The 26514-nt window shown below is 43.8% G+C and overlaps 1 protein-coding gene across 1 annotated transcript in view; it reads right to left on the bottom strand.

Annotated features, from left to right (window-relative positions):
- Nucleotides 1-26514, bottom strand: part of KCNAB1 (potassium voltage-gated channel subfamily A member regulatory beta subunit 1) — a 190908-nt gene that overhangs the window by 83613 nt on the left and 80781 nt on the right. Inside the window, exon 5 of the mRNA XM_039236026.1 lies at nt 4651-4688. Coding sequence (XP_039091957.1) covers nt 4651-4688 — 38 coding nt within the window. The remainder of the gene's footprint in view (nt 1-4650; nt 4689-26514) is intronic.

Genomic DNA, 26514 nt, shown 5'->3' with positions numbered 1-26514 from the left:
GTGGCTCTCACTCTCCTCGGAAGATCTGTTCTGACAACAGGCTCTGTGGCATCATCATCTGACAAAGAGGGTCGGTTATATCATGGGTGACTTCAGTTCTCTTCTTCCTCCTTTCTCTCAGCCAATAGGTGGCAGCAGCTGGGTGACTCCAGACCTAGAAGCTTGGGCCTTTTTTCCTTAGGCTTGGTGGACTGTGCTGATGAATCAGAGGTGAGACAGAGCCATGACTGTTGTAAAACTGGTGTCACCCACAGCTCAGCAAAACCCCAACCACTGTCACAGAGCAACCAGCCAGTGGAATGTCTGAGAGGAGAGAGTGAGCATGCTGGCTCCCCGGGTATCTGGTGCCCCACTAGTCAGCTTGCAAATACACCTCCAAGCACCTTCTTGTTCCTTCCTTTGTGCTGCTGAATGCAAGGAGCAGGCGTGACAGAAGAGTATGGGCGCAGCTAGAAACAACAGCTTGAGGGAGAGCTATGGAGGGGTAGCAGTGGAGAGAGGACATTTTTCCATTCTGCTGCTAGACTTATGGGTCAACTGAAAAATTACACACCTCATAAATAATTAAAATTGATTTTTCCATTATGTTTTTGATTGTGGGCTAAGGTTGCTTCCTCAGCATTTCCAAGATAAACTATCGTCCTGTTATTTTTTAAATTGGCATATCAAGACAATCATCAGGCTAGCAAAAAAAGGAGTCCATGCCAATCCTTTAGAATACTAGCAGCAAAAATGCGATTACTGCTTTTTTTTTTTTTTAAATTTTTTTTTAATGTTTTTATTTATTTCTAGGAGAGAGAGAGAGAGAGACAGCATGAGCAGGGGAGGGTCAGAGAGAGAGGGAGTCACAGACTGAAATAGGCTCCAGGCTCTGAGCTGGCAGTCAGCACAGAGCCCGACGNGGCTCCAGGCTCTGAGCTGGCAGTCAGCACAGAGCCCGACGCGGGGCCCGAACCCACGAACCGCGAGATCATGACCTAAGCGAAAGTCGGACGCTTAACCGACTAAGCCACCCAGGCGCCCCAAGCGATTACTGCTTTTAATTTGCTACCATGATGACATTTCTCTGAAGTAGAAATTGAAAGTTAAGACAAGTATAGTTTTTCCCATCATGATTGCCCTATGTTTAAGAACTTACTGTGCTTGTATCATATGTTCACCTTATGTTATGTCACACCACCTACTAGTGGATTATTATTGGGAAAGAGGCATAATATTATCTAGAGCGACATTTTAAGGTAGGGAATCCTGGATGGAAAGTTGGACTAAGTAATGGCCAAAATGTTTCCCAACCATAAAAGCTAAAGACCCAAATGTGAAATAATGAAGTCACTGACTTCACAAGACTGTTTTCTGTCCTTGAGTGTACCACTTACTGGATAAATGCAAAACCCTTGACCTCTTTGTATTTCAGCGTTTTCATCTGCAAAATGAGGATGATTCTGTTCATGTTCTCCAGGTAGCCAACAGGGCTCAGTAGAAGTGGACACCTTTCTTCCATTGTGGCATGGCGGGCCTGAGAATAAGTGGTTCAGGGAAGGTCATGTGACACCTCTGGGCCAATGAGATGCAGGGACAGATATGCTGAGGCCTCTGGCAACATCTTTCCCTGTTCCCACAGTTTCTAGAAGAACACCCTTTCCCTAGAGTTGCTGTTCTGAGTAAGGCTTAGAATTTCTACAGCCATCTTAACTACCTGAGGAGGAGATCGCTATACAAAGGAACACGGGGCCATGGGACCCCCTGGGAAGCACAATGAGGCCACGGATGGAGTCTACACTGATGGAGTCCGCCCTGAAGCCTGCCCTATGTCTACACTCCTAGAATGAAAATCAAGGTAACTTTTCCCATAGTGGTTAAACCAATTTGACTTGGTTCATTGTTACCTACAATACAAGGAACTCTTAACTACCTTATAGGTAAGAAAATCTAAGTAAAATTCTGAAAACTGAGCGCTATCAGGTATTATTTATATGAGTAACATCTCTCTTGGTTTTACAATGAAGCCAATCATCTTTGGGGGATACCTCATGGAGTTATCTATTGGGGTATTTGGGTCCTTTTGATAATATCCCTGTCCAGTGGCTATTTAATATACAGTTGGATTGGGGTGCCTGGGTGGCTCAGTCGGTTAAGTGTCTGACCTCGGCTCAGGTCATGATCTCACGGTTTGTGGGTTCAAGCCCCACGTCGGGCTCTGTGTTGACAGCCAGCTCAGAGCCCGGAGCCTGTTTCAGATTCTGTGCCTCCCTCTCTCTCTGACCCTCCCCTGCTCATGTTATTTCTCTCTGTCTCAGAAATAAATATAACATTTAAAAATATATATATACACAGTTGGATTCTCCCAGTAATGGGGACGTCATCACCTCTTGAGGCAGGACTCATGGTTATGTCACTCGGCACATCACAACGTGGTCATCCTGGGATTCAAAATTTGTACCTGCTTTGTGCTGAGCTCATGTGAAGCAGAGAGAAGGCAGAAAACTCAGCAAGGTGAATTCATTGCTATTGGCCTGTTTATTTCCCTCATGGAAATGGCTGAGCTCAGGCAAGTCAGCTGCTGGCGGGACTGTGGTCTCCCCATACCTTCCTGCGTTCTCCTTGCTGGCCTTCTCTCTGCGGGGACCTGAGGGAAGTCACAGCTGTTCTCTGGGAGGACAGTAGCCATTTGTCTGGTCTGCGTCTGAGGTGAGAGCCTCTGCAGCCACTCACGACAGCTTTATTGTACAGTTTTTGGAGCTGTCGTTTTGAGATGATGTATTTCAGAGGCCAGCCTAGCACACTCTGGGCAAGCTGGGCTCATGGCAGCAGAGAGCAGATGTTGTGTGTGTGTGGGGGGGGGGGGGGGCAGACCTGACAGGGGGAACGGTGCCTTTACCAGCGGGGCCGTCTGCTCCTAAAACAAAGCTATTTTTGTCTGTTTCTCTTTCCGAGTACCGCAACGGGTGGTAGAAGGTGGTGCACGTGCTGGATCCCTCCCCTACTTGTCACCTGCTTTGTATCTGACTTGAGTCTGTGGCCACTTTTTCAGTATTTGTGGACTTGCCTCTGTGCCTCCCGCACACACCCTACCTGATGCCAGGCAGAGGGCCCCGTGATGAACCCCATGGTGGCCACCCAGATCCTCCTTCAGAACGGAAGCACTTCTGCCCCTCGCTGCTGGGAGGGCTGCCATCAGATGGCCTGCAGCTGTCGGTTCTCTCTGGAAAAGGCACTTGGCTAAACACGGCTACCTGGCCCAAGGTGAGACCTGCTTCCCAGGGCGGCCTCCCTCCAATGACCAATCAAACGAAAGATATAAATACTCAGTTCTCTTGTCCCAACCTGGGACAACTTTGCAGGGCCATCTCAGCCGTGGGGCACCCTGTGGGGTCAGGTGTGGTCGTTGTTGAGGCTGCATCATGGCCCAATTTTCTAATAACTGTTCTGTATGGTCATCTCCAGTGCAGTCTACCTTCCAAAGAATCCCCCACGGGACCAGCGCTCGGTGGCGACCTAGGCCCAATCCTGGGGACAGGCATTCAGGCAGATGAGAATGCACAGATAAGACTCTGCCCCTTGCCACCCAGGATCTGTTTAAAAAACACCGGTGACCTTGGGAGCTGTGGGAAAGACCCTCTGTTCTCCCACGCTTCTCCTTAGGAATGATAGTAAGAGCTACCTTTATAAAGAGTTGGTTCTGGGCCAGGCATTGGGCTAAGCACCCATGGGCATCATCTCATTAATCTTAATCACAATCCTGCCGAGAAGGGCTCTCACCTGCGTTTTAAAGATGTGGCAACTGTTAGTAAACGTTAGTAAATCTGGTGGCAGAGTGGGCTGGATCCCACCGAGCGTATCCACTCAGACATGCTATCCCATACTCCTCAGTGGTGCTGCAAGTAGGCAAAAAAGGGATCGGAGGGACTTGAGGACAGTGTCCTTGGGGGAGATCATTGCTGCTCAATGCCTGCATGACTCACTTATGTCAGGAAGATATTCCTTAAAGGGGATGATAAGAATATCACTTTGGTAAGCACTGAATGTATAAACCAAGATTTAGAGGAACTTTACAGTAAATAAACTATTATAGCTGCCATTACTGAGTATCTGTCCCTACGAGTCGAAGGGCTATATAAATATCTCATGTGTATAAGATGGTTATAACATGGTTAGTCCTTTCAACAGACCACCAATGTAAACTTTTTCATCCCATTTTACATCATAGGGACTGAGGCTCAGAGAGGTGGGATTAACTTATCCAAGCCAAGGTGACCAACTATCTTTCTTTGTCCAGGACTGAGAGATCCCACACTAAAAATGAAAGTCCCTGCAAACTAGGACCAGTTGGTCATGGTAGGTGGAGCTAAAACACACACACATCAGCAATGAAATCTTTCCATAAAGCTACTAAATATTAGATCCAAACTGGTTTATTCTCTAACATTTGAGCCTGCGCATATAATAGATTGACAGCCCCACGGGCTATTAATAGTCTAAATGTGAAAAATACAAGAAGAGAAAACTGAAAATAATCTTTGATTCAGTCTTAACCATTTCCCATGATTAAAACACTACCCTTATAAAATGCCAGAACCCCAGGAAGAATGCTCCCACTGTACAGCTTTACATTTTCTTTGAGCAGCAAAATGGAAGTCAAAAGTAACTTACCTCATCTGAAATTTGACCTCCAAATGTCACCCATGTTCCTAGAAAATAAATATTTGCACATTATTCATAATCATTTTTCTTTTTAATTTTTTTACCTTTATTTATTTTAAGAGAGACAAAGCAAGTGGAGAAGTGGCAGAGAGAGAGAGGGAGAGAGAGAATCCCAAGCAGGCTCCACACCATCAGCACACAGCTTGATGTGGGTCTCAAACCCATGAACTGTGAGATCATGACTTGAGCCAGAACCAAGAGTCAGACACTTAACCGACCGAGCGATCCAATGCACCCTACGTTTTTTTTAGTATTATGTAAGAGGAAACACTTTTTCTTGCAACAAGAAAAAAAAAACACTTTTTTTTTTTTTTTCAATTGGTTGTTCACAAAGGTATCTGGATAAAAGGCACGTGGGGTGTCTGGAGGAAGTCCAACCACCCTCCTCCCCTTGGGAAATACCCCGGCAGGGTCTGCATCCCTCAGGAGGAAGGGATCCCTTTCTTCACTCAACAGCCCCATCTACACTATGGCAGACCTGTCCTGCAAAATGATTTTCCTTCTGCGATAGGACCATCATCACTAGTGTGCAGGAGTGCAGCGTAACGAAGCCCGTTTTGGCTACACGTACATTTTTGCGGAAGCCATCAGTTGGGAAGGTACAAGGGCAAAGGCACATGAGGCCACCATTTCCTAACGTGAAGGTAAGACCTTGCAGTATGGTTCTTCCCTTCTTAACCTCCATCAAGGGACTGTTTTGGATTCCCTATTACTTTTCAAAAGGCATCCTCTCAGATGCTCTTCCTGTCCCTGCTTTCAAGCCCCAGGAGGTGACACTTAAGCCCCTTCTCTGTTTTACTGAACCTATTGCTCCAGAGTGGACATCTCCATTGGTTTGGGGATGGAGGCAAGAGCTGGAGTGAGGTTTGGGAAGGCAGGCAGAGAGAGGCAGCAGCAGCAGCCAAAGATTTGGATTTAGAAGCAAGAAGGAAGCAGACTGAGGGGGCTCTCCAGATGCAAGTCTACAGTCACCACAACCATCCTTTTTTGATCCATTTTTTTGGTTTTTAGCCCAAACTGCATGCCTGGCAAAGGCATTGCACCCACTGCACCCACTGCTGGGGACGGTGAGGTGATCAGCCTAGTTCCTCCCTCTCAGGAGTTCACAGTTTATAATAGCACAAGGCTAGACAGAGGCAAACACAAGGCAGTAAGGGAGGGAGTGCTCTACTGGACTGGTAGGAGGGGGCAGTCAAAGAAGACTTCTTGGAAGAGGCGACATTTTGGTTGAGCTGCACAGGAGGTAACTGAATGACGAAGGAAGGAACAGCCATTCCTGGGGAAGGCTAGAGGGTGGAAGCATCAGCGTGTGCTGACCAGCTGTGGTGGGCCACTCAGCAGAGTGAGGAGACGCGACACAGAGAGGCAGGGTGGCAAGAGTGAGAGCCAGGGCACAAGCAGTATGTGTGGGGCAGGCAAAGACCTGTGTCTGGAATCTTAGGTTCTGCATTTCCTAACAGTCATGGCTCCCATGCTCACACCTTACACATGCCCACAGTAAGCCGAGAAATGTGTATACTTTGATCTCTAATCATTTCATCAACTTACAAAGTCATTGTATTATCCCTACTTCCAGATGAGGAGTCTAACATCAGCCAACCCAGTAAATGAAATACGGGATTCCCCAAACAGGCCTGGCTTCAAGAAGGACATCCTTTTCACAGTATCTCACGGCCTAATGAGAACACTTCCAGATTAATTATAGCATTTGGATTCCACACTCCACAGAAACACGTTGATATAATTGTACCTTTTCTTTATTCTCAGGGGCCATAGCAAAAGTAGGATACAAATTATTTTCCTGTCCCACTCTCCATCCCCAGAGGTTCCAAATGCTTGCAGACTTGTTTTGCCAGGCTAGAATGATGTTGACCTGCTTGGTATTTTAATGCATTTTGAATAAGTTACCATCATTCAGCTACTTAGAAAATTTCCCTTTAAAGTGTCTGACTTCAGCTTCTCTTAACAACAGAGGACTAGTGTCCCCACAAGGCAGACATGCCCTGAACCGAAGAGGCAGTGCCCTGTGTGTAAGGGTTACGCCCTGCCTAGGTAGTGAGCGCCCATGCACCTTCCTTTGGATCCAACACTGGAATCCAATAGCAGTTATTTACTACTACACATTTACTGCTATTTTTCGTCCTGCAAAATTAAGAAAAAGATGAGCTTGTGCATCTCCTAAAAAAGAGAATTGAGTATAAAAAAAGAAAGATAGGAGCACACTTTTTGTGGGGGTTGGAGGGGTTGAATGGGAAGGATATCCAAACAGAGAATGTGCGCCCAGAAAAATGACAACTTAAGGCACTGTAATAAAACCAGCCATGACGGAGGTACAGAAAAGATGGGCACTGAAAAACTTAATGGACTGAAGAAACAGTCGCGTGTGTTTTTCAATGAGAAGAAAATCAGCGATCTCCTGTGAAATGTAGTTCTCTATTAAAGAAAAAATTGCCTGGGCATCAAAACCTTTTTACAGACAAATGCTTTTATAAGAGTTTCTTTTGAATGCAGCAGAAATTATGTGTCCAGAGCATAAACAAGCATTTGCAAACGTTAGCGTAACCAGAAACATTGTAGCTCAGCATGTTAAAAATATGGTAGAGAACTTTCAGGATAAGTTCAATCACTGGTGATACTTTCTACTGCAGCAAATGAGAACACGGATGTAAATAAGAGCAGACCATTAGCTGTATTTATTGTGATGTAGGGAGAATTTTGGAGGGATCAGAGAACTTTCAGAGAAGGAGTCCCTGAAAGGCAAAACATCACAACATCATTATGTCGTGATGAGAAAGATCTCAGTCCATCGGAGGTATAGTCTGAGTTATGAGTGTTACTGCAGACTAGGCTTTCCCAGAGAGGAGGGCTGATGTTGGGTCTATCAAGCAACAGATTGGAGGTGGCACTATTACGAAGGGACACTATACATACGTCCATTAATTTCAGCACTCATTAGGAATTGCTTTGGGCTACAAAGCTGAAATGGGACAAGTAATTAGTCTTCCATATCTTCGAGCAAAATCAGGTCAGTGTTTGGATGATACATTTGCCGGCTTACTTGTGCTGTGATACTGAAAGAGATTTCTTTTAACTGTTCACGTCATCGACTGGCACAAAGTTGCAAGCTTCTTACTGATATTATAACCCATTTATGCCTTTTGAATATTTTTCTACATGGGCATTTGCAAGTATTTGTACAAATGTTCGTTGACTTCACTCAGGCCCAACAAAATAGAGGCTTTGGGAAATTCATTTGTTTAGGAATAATGTGGTCCACTTTCCCATGTTGAAATCAGTTTCCAGAAATGAAAATACTAGCTTGAAATTCATTCTCCACAATTGGGCCATCGAATACTGGCTTACAAACTTTATGAAAAGAAACTAGCATTATTTAGCTTATCTTCCTTGGTTAATTTTTGATAGTGCAAATGAAGGGCTATGATTGCAAGTTCTTGAGCAGTAGTACGAAATGGTACTGAAGACTGAATACAGTAATGTTGAAAACTGAGCTTGTACACATATCTTGAAGATCACCTTACTGGTAAGAATCATTTATAGAGATGTGATCCATGTTGAAAGAGCCTACGTGTAAGGAGAAGCTTTATTCTAAAAGAAATCTGAAAAATACTACCTACCACTCCCAGTTTAAGTATTTAAGGCTACATTCTATATATCATTGTGAAAAGGTATAGGGCCCGATTGACATTTTGTTTCAGAAACAATAGATGTCAGGCTTCTGATTTCAAAGCAAAGCAATCATGAATTATGAAAAAATAGCAGTAATTGTTTTCCTTTTTCAGAAACATTTTAATATAGAATATGGGCATCAAATATATACTTACATGAAGTTACATGCCAACACTATAACTTCACAAAACTAAAGAGTTTGGTTCTATTTCTGGGACTTTGTTACTCTTACATTCAGCTAACTTTGTTGAGGCATGTTACCTCCCTGGCCTTTCAGACATTTCCTACCCATTTATCTTATAGTTATTTGCTTACAAACCTTTACATCTTTTACTAGGGAGTAAGCTATCCGAGGATTAGGATTTTATTCCATTCATACGCCCATAGCCCTAGACTAGAAGTGAGTTGTTAGTGGATGGTCGATAAATTTTGGTGAAATTAGACTACATTGCCTCTTTGTTGTTAATCTAAAAAAAATACTGAGATGGTTTCCCATCAAACAAACATGTTTGTTTTGATTTGTAGAAACATAGGTAATGCTTATCTGCAGCTCTTTTGGTCCTTGGGTGATTTATGTGTTTCTTCCTGACCCTGGGGGGCCCACCTAGCCAGGCCACCTCCTGCAGAAGGGGAAAGAAAGGCCCTTCTCCCCGGCTGCAAGGCCTCCAGTGAGGAGGGGGTGACTCAGTGCAGGCAGAGTTCACCAGCCACCCCCAACTAAGAGCTACCATTCAGGAATAGGGTGCATTCCTTTCCGATGGGGAAATATCCAACATCAGCCTTTCAGAAAGGAGAAGGCTGCTTGTATGATTTTAGTCTTTACTGCTCCCCTCCAGAAAATAGAAGGTGCTTTATTAGTTAATATTCTCAGAAACCCTCTGTGACAAGTTTCTTAATCATTTTTCTGCCTCTAATGAGAACATGACTTCTTGAGACCTAGAATGGTGTATGATGATTTCACTGTGAAATCTCAAAGTAGTGGGATGTTACTTAGAAGATAATTTTACTAAACTGACACTTGTTATTTCTAACCTTTTAAACGCAGAGTATAAAGAGAACTTTGAACTGTTATTATGCCTTCTGATGAAACTCCTTGATACACCAAGGAACATATGCTTTGAAAATCTGTATCCGGAGCATACAGCTACCATGGCATAGAAAAATTATTGAACTGTAAAAAAAGAAAACTGCCTTTGCATATGCAGGGTGCATGAGTGCACACAAAGCCCCTCCCCCCTCCCCCCACACCCTATCTTGGTTACTTAGTTGCTTTGTTGGTGGTTTACAGAGTAATAGCCTCTTGTTATTCATTCAGGAAACAAGCTTATCATTTAAATAACCTCCTTGCTTGAGCAGGAAGAGACATTTAGATGTAATAATGTTTGTTCAAGCAGGCTACTTCCCTTTACAGTATACATCACCCTAGTGCCCTCATTGCAAGCAGGATATTAATATTGGGACAGTTAAACTGTAGACCCTTTCTGAGGTTCAGTGTCTTTTCCTGTCCCAGCATCCTACACAGGATCCAGCATTGCATTTGGTCATCATCATGTCTCCTTGGTCTCCTCTGATGTGTGACAGTTCCTGAGTCTTCCCTTGTCTTTCAAGACCTTGATGTTTCTGAAGAGTCCCAATCAAGTACTTGTAGAATGCCCCTCAATTTGTGTTTGAATCACTTTAAGGTTATAGATTTGGTGACTTCCTTTTCTATACTGCAGTGTGACCTGCTTACGGTTCGGATTTTTAACTAGCAGGAATGTATAAATGCAACTGTAATATTTATTATGTCACGGGTAATTTTTCTGTTCTCTCTCATTTAGCTAGTATTTATTGAGTATTCCATGTGCGAGGCATTGTACCTAAATGATCAGGATGCAACAGTGAGCAAAACTAAAATTATTTCTGGAGTAGATTTACAAGGAAAGACAAAATAATAAAAAAATACGTAGTACTTATTTATGAATATTACTTTTATAAGGCAACAAAATATATATAGTGTTTACTGATGAGTGTTAAGGAGAGTCATTTTTTGCAGCACCCAGGTGGCTCAGTCGGGTTAACTGTCCAACTTCAGCCCAGGTCATGATCTCACAGTTAGTGAGTTCGAGCCTCACGTCAGGCTCTGTGCTGACAGCTCGGAGCCTGGAGCCTATTTCGGATTCTGAGTCTCCCTCTATCTGTGCCCCTCCCCTGTTTGCACTCAGTCTCTATCAAAAATAAACAAACATTAAAAGAATTTTTTAAAAAGAGTCATTTTTATAAGGCAGGGACAAAGTATATGAAATGTCAGTGGGTAGTGTTGGGATTTTAGATAGGGTGGCCAGATAAAGTTTGCAAGGAAAATGACGTTTGAGAAAAAACACAAAGAAAGTGGAAGAGCTCCCCACGTAGCTGTCTGGAGGCAGAGTGTTCCAGTTTGAGGATGAATAATGGGGAAGGGGGTTTGGTTGCCTGTTAAAGGTCAGTGAGGAGGCCAGTGTGGTCAGAGAAGAAAAAGTAAGGTCGGAGGAGTCATAGAGAATAGATCATGTAGGGTCATGTCAGTCATAGACAGGACCTTAAACAGGCCAGTAACAATAGAAGTGACAGAGTCTGACATTCTTTGAAGTGGAGAATCCACAGAATGGAGGACACACCTCCGAGGCTGAGTCTGAAACACAAGTGCCCACTGGGAGGCTGTTGTGAGTTCCAGGTGAGACAGGACAATGACTGTGGGTCTGAGGTAGTAGCAGTAGGGATGGGAGAAGTACTTGAATTTTGGAGAGACTTTGAAGGACAGCCAGTAGGATTTGCTGATTAAAAGGATGTCGGGTATGAGAGAAAGTGAGATTTTAAGGACAACACCAAGGTCAGAGGAAGGGGAGAATGGAGAACCAATTCAACACTTCTCATTATGGATTTCACAATTCTTGTTTTGCAAGTAGAGCACATGTCAACTCTAGGTAGTCAAGGCTGACCAAATGGCCAAAGGGTATTTAATCTAGAGGCACATGGAGTTATTACTCTATCACTAGAAAGTTAAGATTAGAAATTCAAAACCCAGATCTCATTGAACTTAGACAACTCACTGGGCAAAATTGATGTGTTTACTATCTCATTTGAATAATATTACTCCCTGAGATATGTGGAGCCGGAGGGAGGAACATCCCCCCAAATTGCACTGGAAAGCAAGAAACCATGCGAGCCTGGGACCAGTGCTGAGTTGGAGGAGGGGGCACCAAGCTATTGGCCACCGCCTGAGATCAGGGCCAGGAATCACCCAACATGTGCTTTCCTGTCTGAGCTTCAGGCTGAGTCTCCTGAGAACAGAACCCTTTCCTGTGTCCTCATGCCCAAATCCTACTGGCTCTTCAGCCTCAGAATTCAGTGTGCAGGATACCATTCCCTGACACACCCTATGGTGAGTCAGAATGAGTATTTTAGGTCTTGGTCCATTAATTCTGTCTGTGATCCTGAGAAAGTCCCAATCTCTCGATTTCTAGTTTCCTTACACAGAATTGGGGACCTCCAGCTTCCTTCATCTATAATTTCATGCCTCTGTGGTTGGACTTTGAGGGGAGAAGAAGTCACCCTATTCACTCTTCTCCTATCCCTTTGAACAAACCGCTATTACTGTACCGACCACATTGCTTTGCAGCTACACATTTTATTTTCTCATATGACTTCCCCGTTGACTGTCCTGAGGGCAAGGATCGAGTTTAATTTAAAATTTTTAACCCTACCCATTGAAGTGAAGGCTGCACACAACAGGTACTTAATAATCATCTGTTGAATCAGTAAGTAGACATTTTGGAAGCACATGCATTCCAGCCCTAGTGAGAAAGTGTCTAACTCAAGACCACGTGCAGCATGTTGGTCGTTTCCATCACTCACTACCGTGGATGAGTGGTCATGGTCTTCAGCTCTGGCTGCACATCTGTATAGACTGGGGAGCTTTATTTTTTAAAAAAATATTCTTAATGTTTATTTATTTTTGAGAGAGAGAGAGAAAGACAGTGTGAGCAGCAGAGGAACAGAGAGAGGAGACATAAAATCAGAAGCAGGCTTCAGGCTCTGCGCTGTCAGCACAGAGCCGATGCGGGGCTTGAACTCACGAGATGGGAGATCATGACCTGAGCCATAGTTGGACGCGTAACTGACCGAGCCACCCAGACGCCCCTAGCCTGGGGAACTTAAAAGGGTGGCTTTTAATGGTCCCTTACCAGACCAGTTAAGTCAGAATCTCTGGGAACAGGACCTTGGCATCAGAATTTTTAGAAGACCCTCCAGTAACTCCAGTTGCAGCCAGGGTTGAGATCCACAGTTCTAGATGCTTCTCACATTGAGATATTAGTATCTCTTCCTTTTCTTTATACCTGTGTGGCCCCTACAGATAAACTAGATATGGTTCTATGTCTGGGTGCCGGGGACACAGCTGAAGGTTCTATCTTTTACAAAGGGTGCAGACAAAACGTTCTTCCTTGTTCTGGTTTGCATCTGTTGATGTTTTCCACAGAGTCTGGCCCTTATTTTTGGATCCAAGCTGCAGCCTGGTTTTTCATTTTTGGCTTCTAGTGTATTGCTAATGAGCATCTGGCCTGAGTTAACAAACATGATAACAACTTAGCCTTTTCTTTTTTACTTTGATTACTTCTTGCAAGAACCAGCAATACCACTCCAGCTTTGGGGCAGGAGGAAGAAGAGGGGGGTGCTTTCACACCTGCACTTTAATAAAAGAATTTGAAATAGCAATGAAACTAGGTAAGGAAAGGGTAAAGACCATGTGGGATAAAAACGGGCTTCCAGACAGCTTCCGTATTATAAATGGGAAATAGTATTCCCATTTGTGTCTTTCCACAGTTGGTTAGTGGTGGGATCTCCAAGGCCATGGTCTCTGCCAGCTCCAAGCTGCTTTCTGATAATGACACCTCCCCACCAAGCCTACCACTCTGCTCCAGAAAGTCGTATGCATAGTGTTTGCTTGAAATGCTTGTAACACGACCCTTTCACGAAACTTCCTATGTTCTTCCCTCTGCCAAATGCCTCCTCCCCTCAACCTTCCTTATGATATGCTTTACACCAGTTTCTGCCCCCAGATTGCCTTGTTTATGGTTGAAGAATGGCATACACTTGCCCCCAGTCTTCTGAGACACCTCCATGCTCCCAGATTCTCTCAACTCAACTTCAGGACAGGTTTTAACTTGACTTCCCATAGGACCTCATGCATAGAACCATTCTGGGCTTTAAGCCCTCAAACCCTTAAGAACCCCTGAGCCAAGGCTAAGGGCTGGGCAATAATGAGATGTGCCTGTCCTTGAAGGAATCCTGGGGCATGGGGTACCAGTGGGCAAGGCATTGGCAAAAGGGAGTCAGCCTTAGAGTCAGCAAAGTTGGGGTGGGGCTGGCTGAGCCTCTCAGAAAAACCTGTGGAGAGTCGAACCCTGGACCTTTATCTAATACCTATGTGTAGGCTTGGTGTTTTGAGGGTTATGTGGCTGGGATTGACATTAGGTTCTTCATGGTCCTTATTGAGAAGGTACAAATATTTGATATTTTCCTTCTTTCTTTGATTTAAAGTTTTATGTACTTCAGTGTGCAGGGATACTGCTAGCTCCATTTTGTTTTAAGATTTGTTTCAGGACAAATCTACCTGGAACCATTTTGTTTTGTTTCCCCATGAATCTGATCAGTAAGTTTAAAGACAAGGAAGTAGCGATGGAAGTATTGGATGTAGGATGGTGGTGCGGAGATTAGAAGAGACAGCTTTGTCTTATAAAACAGAATTGTGGGGGTTGACATTACTCAACAGGGGCTCTTGTGAATCAAATTTCACTGCTCTCAGTCTTCCACCAGAAAACAATAACCCATTCTCCACATTTAGGGGTTAGAATTAGTGATACATGGTAATTTAAATCCATGGCTTAAGCTCCTTGAATTTCCTTATGTAGCTATGACTCCCAAATTGATTTAGCACCTTGAGCCTATTATGAAAAGTGAAAATAAAGCCAAAAAGATTCTTAGATGAAATTTTTTTCTCCCTGTGTTTTAATTTTGTGCCTATTGAAATGAATATCAAAACTTTTATAACCAGAAGCAGTTTTTAAAAATCATTATTATTTCACTGGGAAATCCATTCATAAACAAGCATTTCAACAAATTATAGCTTTTCCTACTTCCTGAACATGAAAGAGAGGCAGTGTTTATATTTTGTTCGTATTTTGTATGAAGTTTCTTAGTTAAAATTCCTCATACTTTCTTTTTTTTTTTTTTAAATGTTTTATTTATTTCTAGGAGAGAGAGAGAGACAGAGAGAGCGTGAGCAGGGGAGGGTCAGAGAGAGAGGGAGTCACAGACCGAAACAGGCTCCAGGCTCTGAGCTGGCAGTCAGCACAGAGCCCGACGCGGGGCTCGAACCCACGAACCGCGAGATCATGACCCAAGCGAAAGTCGGACGCTTAACCGACTAAGCCACCCAGGCGCCCCCCTCATACTTTCATATACTGATAATTACATGCTGAAAATTATTTCTTACAGTGAAGTTTCTAGGGTGCTTATAACCAACCACTATGCATCATTCACATGCTTTATTCATTTTGTTGCTATGGAAAAACTCCTATAAGAAATGTAGAGTAGTGAAGGTAGGTGAAATAACACAGTATTAGAATAAAATCAGGTATCTACTCTGGGACACCAGAGCTAAACGGCAATTGCGGTTTTTTGTTTTTCAACAAATTAAAGTATTCTCAATATCTTCTTTAAAAATGGTATCTGTTGTTAGGATTAAAAGTCCTTTTTTTAATTTTTAATTTTTTCCATGAACTTACAAGGCCTAGAACATAGTATACATTCAAATATATATATATATTTAAAAATTTTTTAAAGCTTATTTATTTTTGAGAGAGACAGAGACAGCATGAGTTGGGGAGGGGCAGAGAGAGAGAGGGAGAGAGAGAATCCCAAGCAGGCTCTACACTGTCAGTGCAGAGCCCCACACAGGGCTCAAACTCATGAAACCATGAGATCATGACCTGAGTGGAAACCAAGAATCGGACGCCTAACTGACTGAGCCACCCAGGTGCCCCCGTTCAAATACATTTTTAATTAATTTTTATTTATCTTTTGCCTTTCCACAGAAGTTACTATAAATGAGAACGGTCTAGAAAACACTGCTGTCAAGAAGTCTGAAAGTTGTAATCTCCTTTACACTTTCTTCTATCTCTGAAACGTTTATGTCTAATCTTTTTATCTTTGTGCATGGATAGATTTTTTTTGATGGTTTAGTGAGTTCTTGTCTCTCCAAACAGTAAAAATTTTGAATAACTCTGGTGTATCTATACATAAAAACCATGGAGAATGTTCATAGGACTATCAGGATATGCTAGGAAATACATTTTTAATTCCATGACAAGGCAAAGAAAGCTTTAGTGAAAACAAGATAAGGGTAATACATTAAGAACAAAAAATATTTTGTGATAGTCTTTTCAAATCTTTCCTGTTGGACTCAGTTTAATGATTTTGTAGTATTAAATATTACTAATGAAAGTAGGAATACAAAACGATTCACACATTTTTTGACTAAGAAGTTTTTGAAATATAGAGAAATTAAAACTGAGGAAATAAATAAGGGATAAGATAGCAAAAACCTAAACACTAAAAAGTCCCCAACCTTGTTACAGTCATATTTACCCAGTTCTTGTATTTCCCTATAGATTTATGGATTTAGATAAAAAATTAGCTTACTTTGTCTACGCCTAATGGTTACCAACTATTAATGATTTCAGCTTTTTTTTTTTTCTTCCAGTCAGTAACATGCTTTTCCTAATGGGAAATTCATAGCTGTATTGAATGGATGGGGTATTTGTGCATCTCCCATAGAGCTATACATGGGTGTTTTTTTAATGCATTATTTCTAACTGAGTGACAGATGCCTTCCCTTTTCAGAAGTTATGTATGGAAATTTGTCATGTTAAAGAAGAAAATGAAGCAATAATAAACCAAAAGCATGTTGGTATATTTGTAATCTTTAGGAGATCCCAGTCAATCCAAACTCTACATAGAGTCCTTCTGCTTTGAAATGGTATATTATGCTATACTGAAAATGAGAGAAGCCCAGAACGGCTCCTGGAAGCCTAATCCAGACACTGATGGTCCCAGCCTGCCTTTGGCATTGAGGTGATGGCAGTATAGACACATAGTCCCAATTTTACAGGAATGGAAGGAAACTCCTTTAAGTACTGTACGAAAAAGTATTTATAAATTTAGGTAACCAGAGACATCAAAGCATATAAAAGTGATATTTCTGTGTCTATGATTTTTGGATTATTCTCAAACACAAAAGGCAGGCCTTCTTGAGACATTTTCAAAACTACTAACCCTTGGCATAATCTTATCTCTGTGGAGACTATACAAAAGCTGGTACAGTGCACGGGAGGGACTTAGTAAGTGTTCTATGAATAAATGAATTCAAGAACAGCAGATAAGAAATGAAGAGCCTAGAAGAAATCTTCAATAATTTTTTTATTGCCTGATCTTTTCACTAATTCATTGCTTGAAAACAAATTAGTCTACATGACTCCATCTATGGCCTTTGTGAGTTAGTACTGTGGGTATCCACCAACCAGTACAATAGCATGTACAAGAAATAATATTCCATGCAAACTGGTGCAGCCACTTCAGAAAACAGTGTGGAGGTTCCTCAAAAAATTAAAAATAGAACTACCCATATGACTCAGCAATTGCCCTGCTAGGTATTTATCCAAGGGATACAAGTGTGCTGCTTCGAAGGGGCACATGCACCCCAATGTTTATAGCAGCACTATCAACAATAGCCAAAGTATGGAAAGAGCCCAAATGTCCATTGACAGATGAATGGATAAAGAAGATGTGGTATATATATCTACAATGGAATATTACTCAGAAATCAAAAAGAATGAAATCTTGACATTTGCAACTACATGGATGGAACTGGAGGGTATTATGCTAAGCAATATTAGTCAGATAAAGACAAATATCATATGACTTCATTCATACGAGGAATTTAAGATACAAAGCAGATGAACATAAGGGAAGGGAAGTAAAAATAATATGAAAACAGGAGGGGGACAAAACATAAGAGACTCTTAAATATAGAGAACAAACAGAGGGTTTCTGGAGGGGTTGTGGGAGAGGGGATGGGCTAAATGGGTAAGGGGCATTAAGGAATCTACTCCTGAAATCACTGTGGCACCATATGCTAACTAACCTGGATGTAAATTAAACAAGAAATTAAAAAATATATATATTATATATAAATTCCAAAGAAAGAAATAAAGAAAGAAGGAAGGAAGGAAGGAAGGAAGGAAGGAAGGAAGGAAGGAAGGAAGGAAGGAAGGAAGGAAGGAAGGAAGGAAAGAACATTCCAGAAGGAATCTAGGAGGTTGGCATGGATCTGGGACTCATGGCAGAGTAACACCTGTATTTGCCCTCTTAAAGCACTGAGAGCCTCTTGTTACTCCTCCCACTAGCATCAGGGGCCCTGGTTTCAGGAAACAAGGGAGAGTGTCCCCAGAACAAACTCCTGAGGTAGCAAAAGTATCCACCTGGTGACTCTCCATCTTTGATTATTTTGTGATTAGTCAAGAACCTTATGGATTAGAGCTCTCTATTAACTAGGAAAGAATACGTAATCACAGTGAAGAATGTGCTATCAAAAGATCTGGTACATATAGCGCCTCATGGTTCCTGAAGGCTGGCGGAGAGCTCTGCCCACTCTCCACAAAGAGGGAATCTGTCCATCTTATTCATCATTGTCCCTTCTACACCCAGAACAGAGCTCACTTCTGCAGGTTAACTATCTTTCAGGTCCTGAAATTACTTCTCTTAGTCTTCAACAATCCTAAAGTGTGTCCATGGATAAATAGGTTGACTTTGGAGATTTTGCTCATCTCTAAAATGAATGATGACACCCACTCCGTCTCTAAAATGGATGTGAGAACTCTGTGAGACGATGGCAAAGCTGGTCCATGCTTTTTTGAGAACTCGCATTGTGCCAGCCACTGTGCTACACACTTTATAGACATCATGTCACTTGAAACTCACAACCACTCTGGGGTCTGAGTTTATTTGCTGGGAGTAGCTCAGCCAGGATGTAAGCCCAAGGCATTCTGGCTCCACAGCCTATACTCTTAATGATTTCAACAACATATATGAAGGGTCTAGTACAGTACTACGTGTACAAAGGATAATCATACTCACTATCTGTTACCTCCCTTCTTATCTTCTGAACAGATAATATTTGAAGCACCAAAAGTTCCATAAGAATATAAATGGCTTTTCCAGAGACTACAGTGAAAGCCAAAGTCAACATTGGAATGTATCAATTCTAACAGTATACCCATCTTAACAAAGCTTAGGAAAATTTATTATTTATTTTGGATTATTCTGAAGCAACCCATGGGGAGTGGTGAATAGACTAAAATATTAAAAAATGCCACAAAACTTTTGAATTTTAACTGGAGGCCAAAGCTAAATGAAAAACGAACCCCACACTTGGCTCTTGCTTCTTGCAGCTGGAGACCAAAATGGCCTGCTCTTGGTCTATGCCTTCTGCACACTGCCTGGAAAGTGAAATTTCTCAGGTGGTCAAAGCTTCCATCTTAATTTATTAAAAAAGTATATTTATTTTTGAGAGACAGAGAAAGAGACAGGGTATGAGGAGGGGAGGGGCAGAGGGAAAGGGAGACACAGAATCCAAAGCAGGCTCCAAGCTCTGAGCTGTCAGCACAGAGCCAGACATGAGGCTTGAACCCATGAACTATGAGATCATGACCTGAGCCAAAGTTGGACGCTTAACTGACTGAGCCACCCAGGTGCCCCTCAAAGCTTCCCTCTTAAACCCAGCCACCTGATGAGCAAATAACTCAGCCAGGGGCGCCTGGATGTCTCAGTTGGTTGAGTGTCTGACTTCGGCGCAGGTCATGATCTCACAGTCTGTGAGTTTGAGCCCCGCATCAGGCTCTGGATGACAGCTCAGAGCCTGAAGCCTGCTTCAGATTCTGTGTCTCCCTCTCTCTCTCTCTGACCCTCTCCCCCTCATGTTCTGTCTCTGAAAAATGAATAAACCTTAAAAAATTAAAAAAAAAAAAAAAAAAAAAAAAAAACCTCAGCCAGTGAGTCAAGGTTGCCTCCTCAACTCTTCAGGAGTAGAGTTTAGAGCTCCTTGTCCTGGTCAGTGATACTCAACTCTGGCCTAATTAATAGGACCACTTGGGAGCTGATACCCTTTTCTACCCCACAGAGTCTGATTCAGTTGATCTGAGGAAGACCCCAGACACAGATATTTTTCAAAAGCTCTCATGTGACTGTGATGGTGGTTGGAGTCAAAAACTGGTCCAGGCAGCAGTTGGGACAGCACTGGAATGGACTCAATCCTTCTACAGGATCCCAGTATGACATTAAGTGCCGGGTCCAGAGAGTAGAGAAAAATTCAGTAAAGAAGGTTGAAAGTGGCCTTGACCCCAAACGCAATACTGTAATGTCTTGCTGAGTTGTTAGCCCTGACCAAATAAAGGGTTACAGACTATTCTTTCAAGATTCTCTTTTTGGTGCTCTGCCCTTCATTTTATTAGTACTATTAACCTTGTGCAAAAATCCCAGTGGCAGTAAATGACTGTAGCAAAAATAGCTTAGTAGGAAGTAAAACCGGGTGAAATAAAAAAGAGCATCAGCAGTCTCATTTTCTGGGACAGGATGAGGAGGGCCACCAATCCTGATAGAGCAGGGTGCAAGTGAGACACATCAGTCTGATGGGGTCAAGGCGGAATTTCTCCCACTGCTGCCGTGTAGAATGATTAATTCAATATGGAGATCTAAAAGCTTAAGAGAAGCCTAGGCAGAGATGTGCTACTAGATTATGATCCCATCCCTGCATATTTTATTAGGTCTAGACAACTCTCCATTTTCCTGTAACAGGTTTTTGTGCCTATGGAACCCATATTCAAACAGAAATAAAAAATTCATTCCAAAGACAAACATAAACACATTTTCAATTTTTTGCATCACTGTTCCCTGCAGAGGTAACCGACAACGGCGGTCTTCCTCATATGGCTCAGTGGTACAACTGGAAGCTGACACAAACCATTGATCCATCGACTAAAATGCCAAGGCATCTTAAAGCTACGCTGGCATAGAAACTATACACGTTTAGCACACCTTGGATATTGCAAACTCCAAAGTATAAACATGAGTTAAAAAAATGTATGCATGACATGCAGTGACTATTAGATGGAATGGTAGAAAGTGCTAGAGTGGAAACAGAAGACTGTGAAACTGCCATGAGATACAGAACTGAATTTGGGCACAAAAGAACTTGAGCGGAGGTGTGTACCTCAATCCTATTCCACATACACGTATTAAAGACCTGGTGATTAGCCTCCATGTGCTAGGATTTCTCATTCTTGCAAATCTTGTACAATTACCTTCTCCCACACACTCTGTCCTTAAACACTTTACTTTCTTCCAGTCTACTCTGTCTTCAATTCCTTCCTTGACCAGGAAGGTTAGGGTGGCTAAGTGATGTGATTGAGTATTTAAAAGATTCTCTAACCCTGTTCTCAATTCCATTGTCTCCCTTTTCCTTTACTGTAGCTGCCTAGCAAAAATCCCCACATGGATCGATCTGACTGTCTGGCTCTCATCACCCATGACCAAGATGCTGAGCTGTGCTAGAGAAAATCAAAGAATACGGAGACGGATGCATTGTAAATTCTTGGTCTACAGTAACTATGTATAGAGCCCATCAGTGCTCTGTTTTTGGATCATTTTTCTCCACTGTTTGGATTTCAAAGATGCTCTACTTTTCTCAACCTCAGGCCCCACTTTTTCTTCTTCCAGCATCAGCAGATCACTCACACTTCCTGCTTCACAGAGACCATAAAAGCAGACAAACTATAATTCCCTCTACTTCTTGCTCCTAAATCCAGCAACCTACCCATCACAGACACAATCGATGTCCTGCCCATTTCTCCGTGGTCTCCAGCTGCCTGAACACTTCCTCTGGGATGCAGACACCCCATCTCCTTCCCCCTCAGATGGCGTGTACTCAACACTGGCTCCTGAGTTAAGGGACCATGAACTAAGATAACACTCATTCTCTCCCCTTACCTTCCTGTCACCATGAAAGCGGTTTCCTTCTAAGCAAGACTTGTTTCCCCATGGATCCTCTGGGTCCTATTCCCTTGCTCCTTCTTAGGGACCTCACTCTACCAATTACCACTGCTCATTACTGGATCTTATCTTTTCTTCACCTTAATTCTACTTTGTTCATTTAATATTAATTTTACACCTCACTTCCATTTTGTTCGTATTTGTCTCATTTTTATTTGCCCATGCCTGTATTTTCCAAGAAACTTTTTTTTTTTACCCAATCTCTAAAACTTTGCGATTTGTTAGGCTGACACATTTCCTCTTGTATTTCCTTTACCCATCTTTTGCTAATTTGGTCAAGCCTCACTTACTCACAACTGCCATATGTGTTCTGTATAGGCTGTCTGTCTCTGCACACAGTATGATGAACTGGGCTCACAGTTAGTGAGCGATTAACTGATTGTTACATTTAATCTTCTGTAAAAGCGAGGACATTTGAGTCCCGTGCAGCCTCTCTCCTTGCTTCTATTTCCAGTGCTCTCTAATTTACTGTCTGCTGTGACCACTGTGACCAGAGTGAGCTTCCTAAAATGCATCTGGCCAAGTGACTCCCCATCACAGAACAGATCAATTCCAAGCTTTGCGGCCTGGCCACCAGTATTTCTCATCATCTTTCCGAAGTCCTCTCTTATCATTTTCTCTCCCGATATAATTCCTCCTCCAGGCCGTGCCAGCTTAGACTTCTTCCACGCTTCTCTTCCTGAATTTATTACTTCATTTAGAAAATATTTATTGAGGCCCCATCATTCCCCCAGAACCATGCCAGATGGTGGGGTCAAAACGGCAAACGATAATAATGGTCTCTGTTTGCTAGAGCTCCCAGTCCAGCACGGAAGACAGAAAAACACTCAAACAATTACATCACAGGACCCAAAAGGCCACACACTGGTAAGAGGCGTTGCAATGGGAACTAATAGGAAGGCTCTAGCTGGATCTGGATGGTCAGGAAAGCAACAGTCAAGCCCAGGTGGGAGGGAGGGTCAAGTGGGAAATTAAAAAAAACAAAAAAACAAAAAACAAAAAAACAAAAAAACATGCCTGTGTCTTTCTTTCTCTTATCACCCTGACAGATTTCCTCTGCATCCTTCAAAATCCCACTGCCTCACCCAACACCCTCCCCCACTCCCCATAAGAGGTGGTCAGTTCCTTGTCTGTGCCATTTCGGTGTCTTACTGGTCTACCCTCTGCCTCTCTACCCCTAGCACATCACTGTTAAACTGCTTTGTACCTTGTCTACTCTTTGGCCTTTTCTATCCTACTCATCCTTTCTTACTCAGCTGTCTCTTCCTCCAGGAAGCCTTCCATGACTTGCCCACCTCCAGCTTAGGCAGTCCTCATAAGTGTTCCCAGAGCTCCTCAGATTTCTCTCAGAGCACTGGTCACACTGTGATTCATTCATTCAGTCATTCCATAAATGAGCACATACAGAACACCTTCTCTGATCTAGGCATGCGATCTGAATGGATAACCCAGCATATAGTCACTCTGAAGAAGTTCACCAGCAAACATAAACACAGGGTGTCCTCTGTGAGCACAAAGCCCAGAGATGTAATCCATCCCAGGACTCGGGTCGCTGCCCCCTGCCCCCACCCCTGCAGGCCCTGTGGTGCCAGGCAGTGATGCTCTGGTGCATCTTTTCTCCCCTTTCCCAAGCACAGCGTCTGGCACAGATTCGTACAATCCACGAACACGAGAATGAATGAGGAGTGCCAAACTCCGTGCTTTGTGAGGACCTTCAAGTCTGCCATGGTCCCGGCCCCCTGAAAGCTCACAAACTAAGACACAGGTGATGTCTGAGGCAGCAGGTGCACCAGCCAGGCGGGGACAGCCAACCGCCCCTCCCAGGAAGGTGCTAAAAGGGTGCGTGTCTGCTCTGCTCCTCTCCCTTGACCCCGAGAATGATGTGACTGGGTAGCAAAGTTACACAGAGAGCCACTTCCAGAACTGTGCCTCAGGACCAGTCCCATCTCCTTTCTTTAGCCAGTGGTTACACGCATCTGCTGAGCGGGCTGTACTTCCTGCCCGGTAAGAGCTGAAGGAAAGAGCAGCACTGAGCAGCCGGCAGATGTTTGGGAGGGGAGAGGAGTGAGCGACCAAGAAGAAAAATGACCAAGTCCCACAGAAAGCTTGTTTCCAGTCACCGTTAGCAGAGCCCCGCCAGCACTTTCCATCCTCCTGTACAGCCCGAAGAGAGGCCATGGCTAGGCTGTCGGCTCTAATTCAGCTACTGCTCATTACCTCATCACCCGTTTCCTATAGTCACATGTTGGGCAGCCGCTTCCTCTTCCCATTTTAATTAGTTGTCAGATATAAAATGACCACTGATGGTATTTTTTGCTTTGCTCTCCTGGAGATTTTGCATATTCTCATCATCCAAGTGTTAGGATGAAGGTTTTATTTGTCCAAGAGCCTGGGGCTCTCTGATCCTTCAACATTTGGGGAAAGATATACAGGAAAGTATATTAAAAAGACAAAGCTACATATTTCCCCTCTGGAGCAAAGTTTTATGGATTAGGCAAACCGAGGGAAGAAGAAATAAACACCCTTCAAACTCACCCAACTCTGAGCATACCTCACACTGTAGAAAAGTCTGGGAGACTTTCATTTTTAACTTTGGCTGCCAAAGACATAGAAAAAGCTCAGATAAGCTAAAGTAAGGGTTGGGGGAGGGTTTCTTTTAGTCTTCACTCGGAGAAGAGGTACACAGAGCTTTTTATGCAAGAATCTTTTAAATGTCCTTGGGGAATCTGCTTTCTGTGGTTGAAATAGATTTAAACCCTTCTGCAGCTTCAGGGCTGGTTCTTGGTTGACTGGATCCCTTCAGTAATTGGTTCCGGGATGGATACAAAACCCAGTCAGAGCCAATATTTATATGAGGCATGGGGCTGCTGCAGCCATCTTGTCCCTCTGAGGGCAGCCTGAGAATGAGGCCTCCATCCTGCAGAGTTCATAGTCTGATCCCAGGATCAAGCCATTCAAGTATCCACTGCCCACATGAGACTCGAAATTTCTGTTTTTGCTTAATCTGATGTTTTCCCTTTGCTTTCGTTGAGTTTTCTGTTCACTTACTCAGGAAGGCTTCTGATTGATTCACACTCAATGGATGTAAAAAGAGCTGGGACTTTATTCCTAATTTCATCCAGCTGAGGCCTCTAAGGCCTGCGTATGAATCTCCACACATTTCCCCTCATGTGTTGACCCACAGCTGGTCACCCCCTCAGGCCTGTGTGTGGTCCTTCCAGGGCTCCCCACAGCCCCCACATTCTCTTAATCTGAGCACCCCATTTCACAGGGGGTCAGCACGCCAACGGATGAGTCCCTCGTATTTTAGCTTCACAATTAGAGGAATTCAACTTTGCTGCTGACTGAAAGTAGGAAACCTTCTCAAACTTCCACTTGGGTTTTTATGGTTTAAGAAGATAATCTTATAAATGAAATCTTTATAAAATTAGTATAAGGGCAAATGCTGGGTGAACAAAACGAATAGACTTGCATGTACACAAGGAATGCCGTCGTCAGGCTGCTGCTTTGAGTGGAGGAGCCACAGGCAGGACTTGCTGACATCTTTAGGGCAATGTACACAGAGGGGAAGTCGGGCATTAGCAGCTTCCTTCAGGGCCTCCAGGCAGACACAAAACGTCTGCACTCACTGTATTCTTACTTGGAAATCTCTTCCAGGGAAAGCATACTGGGTCACGGGACACAAAACGTGGATTCGCCCCCCCTTCCCCCCCCCCCCCCCCGCCCCGTTCTCTCTGTGGAGCTGTGACTGCCTGTCCTGACTGGAGAGGGATTCCAGGAGTCATTCAGGCTCCAGGCGCCAGCATTTTCTAATTCTACAGTAGAGTGAGGGCATTTTCACCCATCTGCCACCCAGGAGTCATGCAGAACTTGATCACTGCCCACATCATGACTGTTAGAGCTAGAATAAGCCTTCCAAGCCTGCTCCGGCCACTCACTTCTTGAGGAGGAAGGTAGGGCCAGGGAGAGGCTGTGGGCACTTGGAGGCTGCGGGCAGAGGCAGCGGGAATCAGGTTGTGGTAGGAACCGCTCCCTAAGGAGAAAGAAAAAAATCGAAGAAGAGAGAAGAGAAGACTTCAAGGTCACCTAGATATGAGTCCAGCTGCCTACATCCCCCATGTTCTTGTAAACTGAAACAACTTAATCAGACTACATGTTTATGTGTATTACCATATATGGGAGACAAAGAAATAGAAAGTGCATAAAAAACCCTATGCCATATGATGTGGGCCGCTCAGTTCTTTTGGGTACGAACCCAACTGAGTGGTGCCGGCAAAATAAAGTTGCTTCCTGGAAAGAAAAGTCTTGGTGTCACGACTCTCTGAGCTAGAATCCTGCAACATTACCTGGGGGCTCGTCCGGGATTCGGAGACGGTGGATTGCCACCTCCCTTGCCACCAGGGTACTAGCCTCGGAGCGCCGGGAGAAGCGACCTCACCTGGCGCCAGCGGACCTCTTGATCCGTAGGGGACTAGCCTATCCCAGCATGCCGGGGCGAGGGCCCTGTGTGCGCTAACGGAACCCGAGGCCCAGGAACCAGCTTAAGGAGCGCCGCCCGTCTGACTGGTAAGAACCCGGGTTCGTTTTGGTGGACCTGCCCCCTAAGAGGCAGAAGTGGAGCCTGATCACCTCCCAGAGTTGCACTAGTGAGACCACAAGGGAAGAGGAACGAAGCTGCAACTCTAAGGTGCTGGATGTAGGGCGATGGGCTGGAGTCGTTGTGTGAATGTGTGTGACTGAGACGGACAACGGGAAGGTTCCGACCTGACCAAGGGCCGAAGCGAGTGTTGAGTCCCGATCCGCGGTTCCGTGGCGACCTCATACGGCTTAAGGCGGCGTCAGACTTCCTCGGGAGTCTGATCCGGGTCAGGGATTGAAACTGAACCCGCCAATGCTAAGAGGAGCCTGAAATATCTCCGAGAGGAGAGCGGCCGGAAACGGACA

The sequence above is a fragment of the Hyaena hyaena genome, unplaced genomic scaffold (genome assembly GCF_003009895.1).
Source record: "Hyaena hyaena isolate Hyena2069 unplaced genomic scaffold, ASM300989v1 scaffold_105, whole genome shotgun sequence".
Classification (NCBI taxonomy): domain Eukaryota; kingdom Metazoa; phylum Chordata; class Mammalia; order Carnivora; family Hyaenidae; genus Hyaena; species Hyaena hyaena.
The sequence above is the reverse complement of the archived record's forward strand: the minus strand, read 5'-3'. Positions and strand labels throughout refer to the sequence as shown.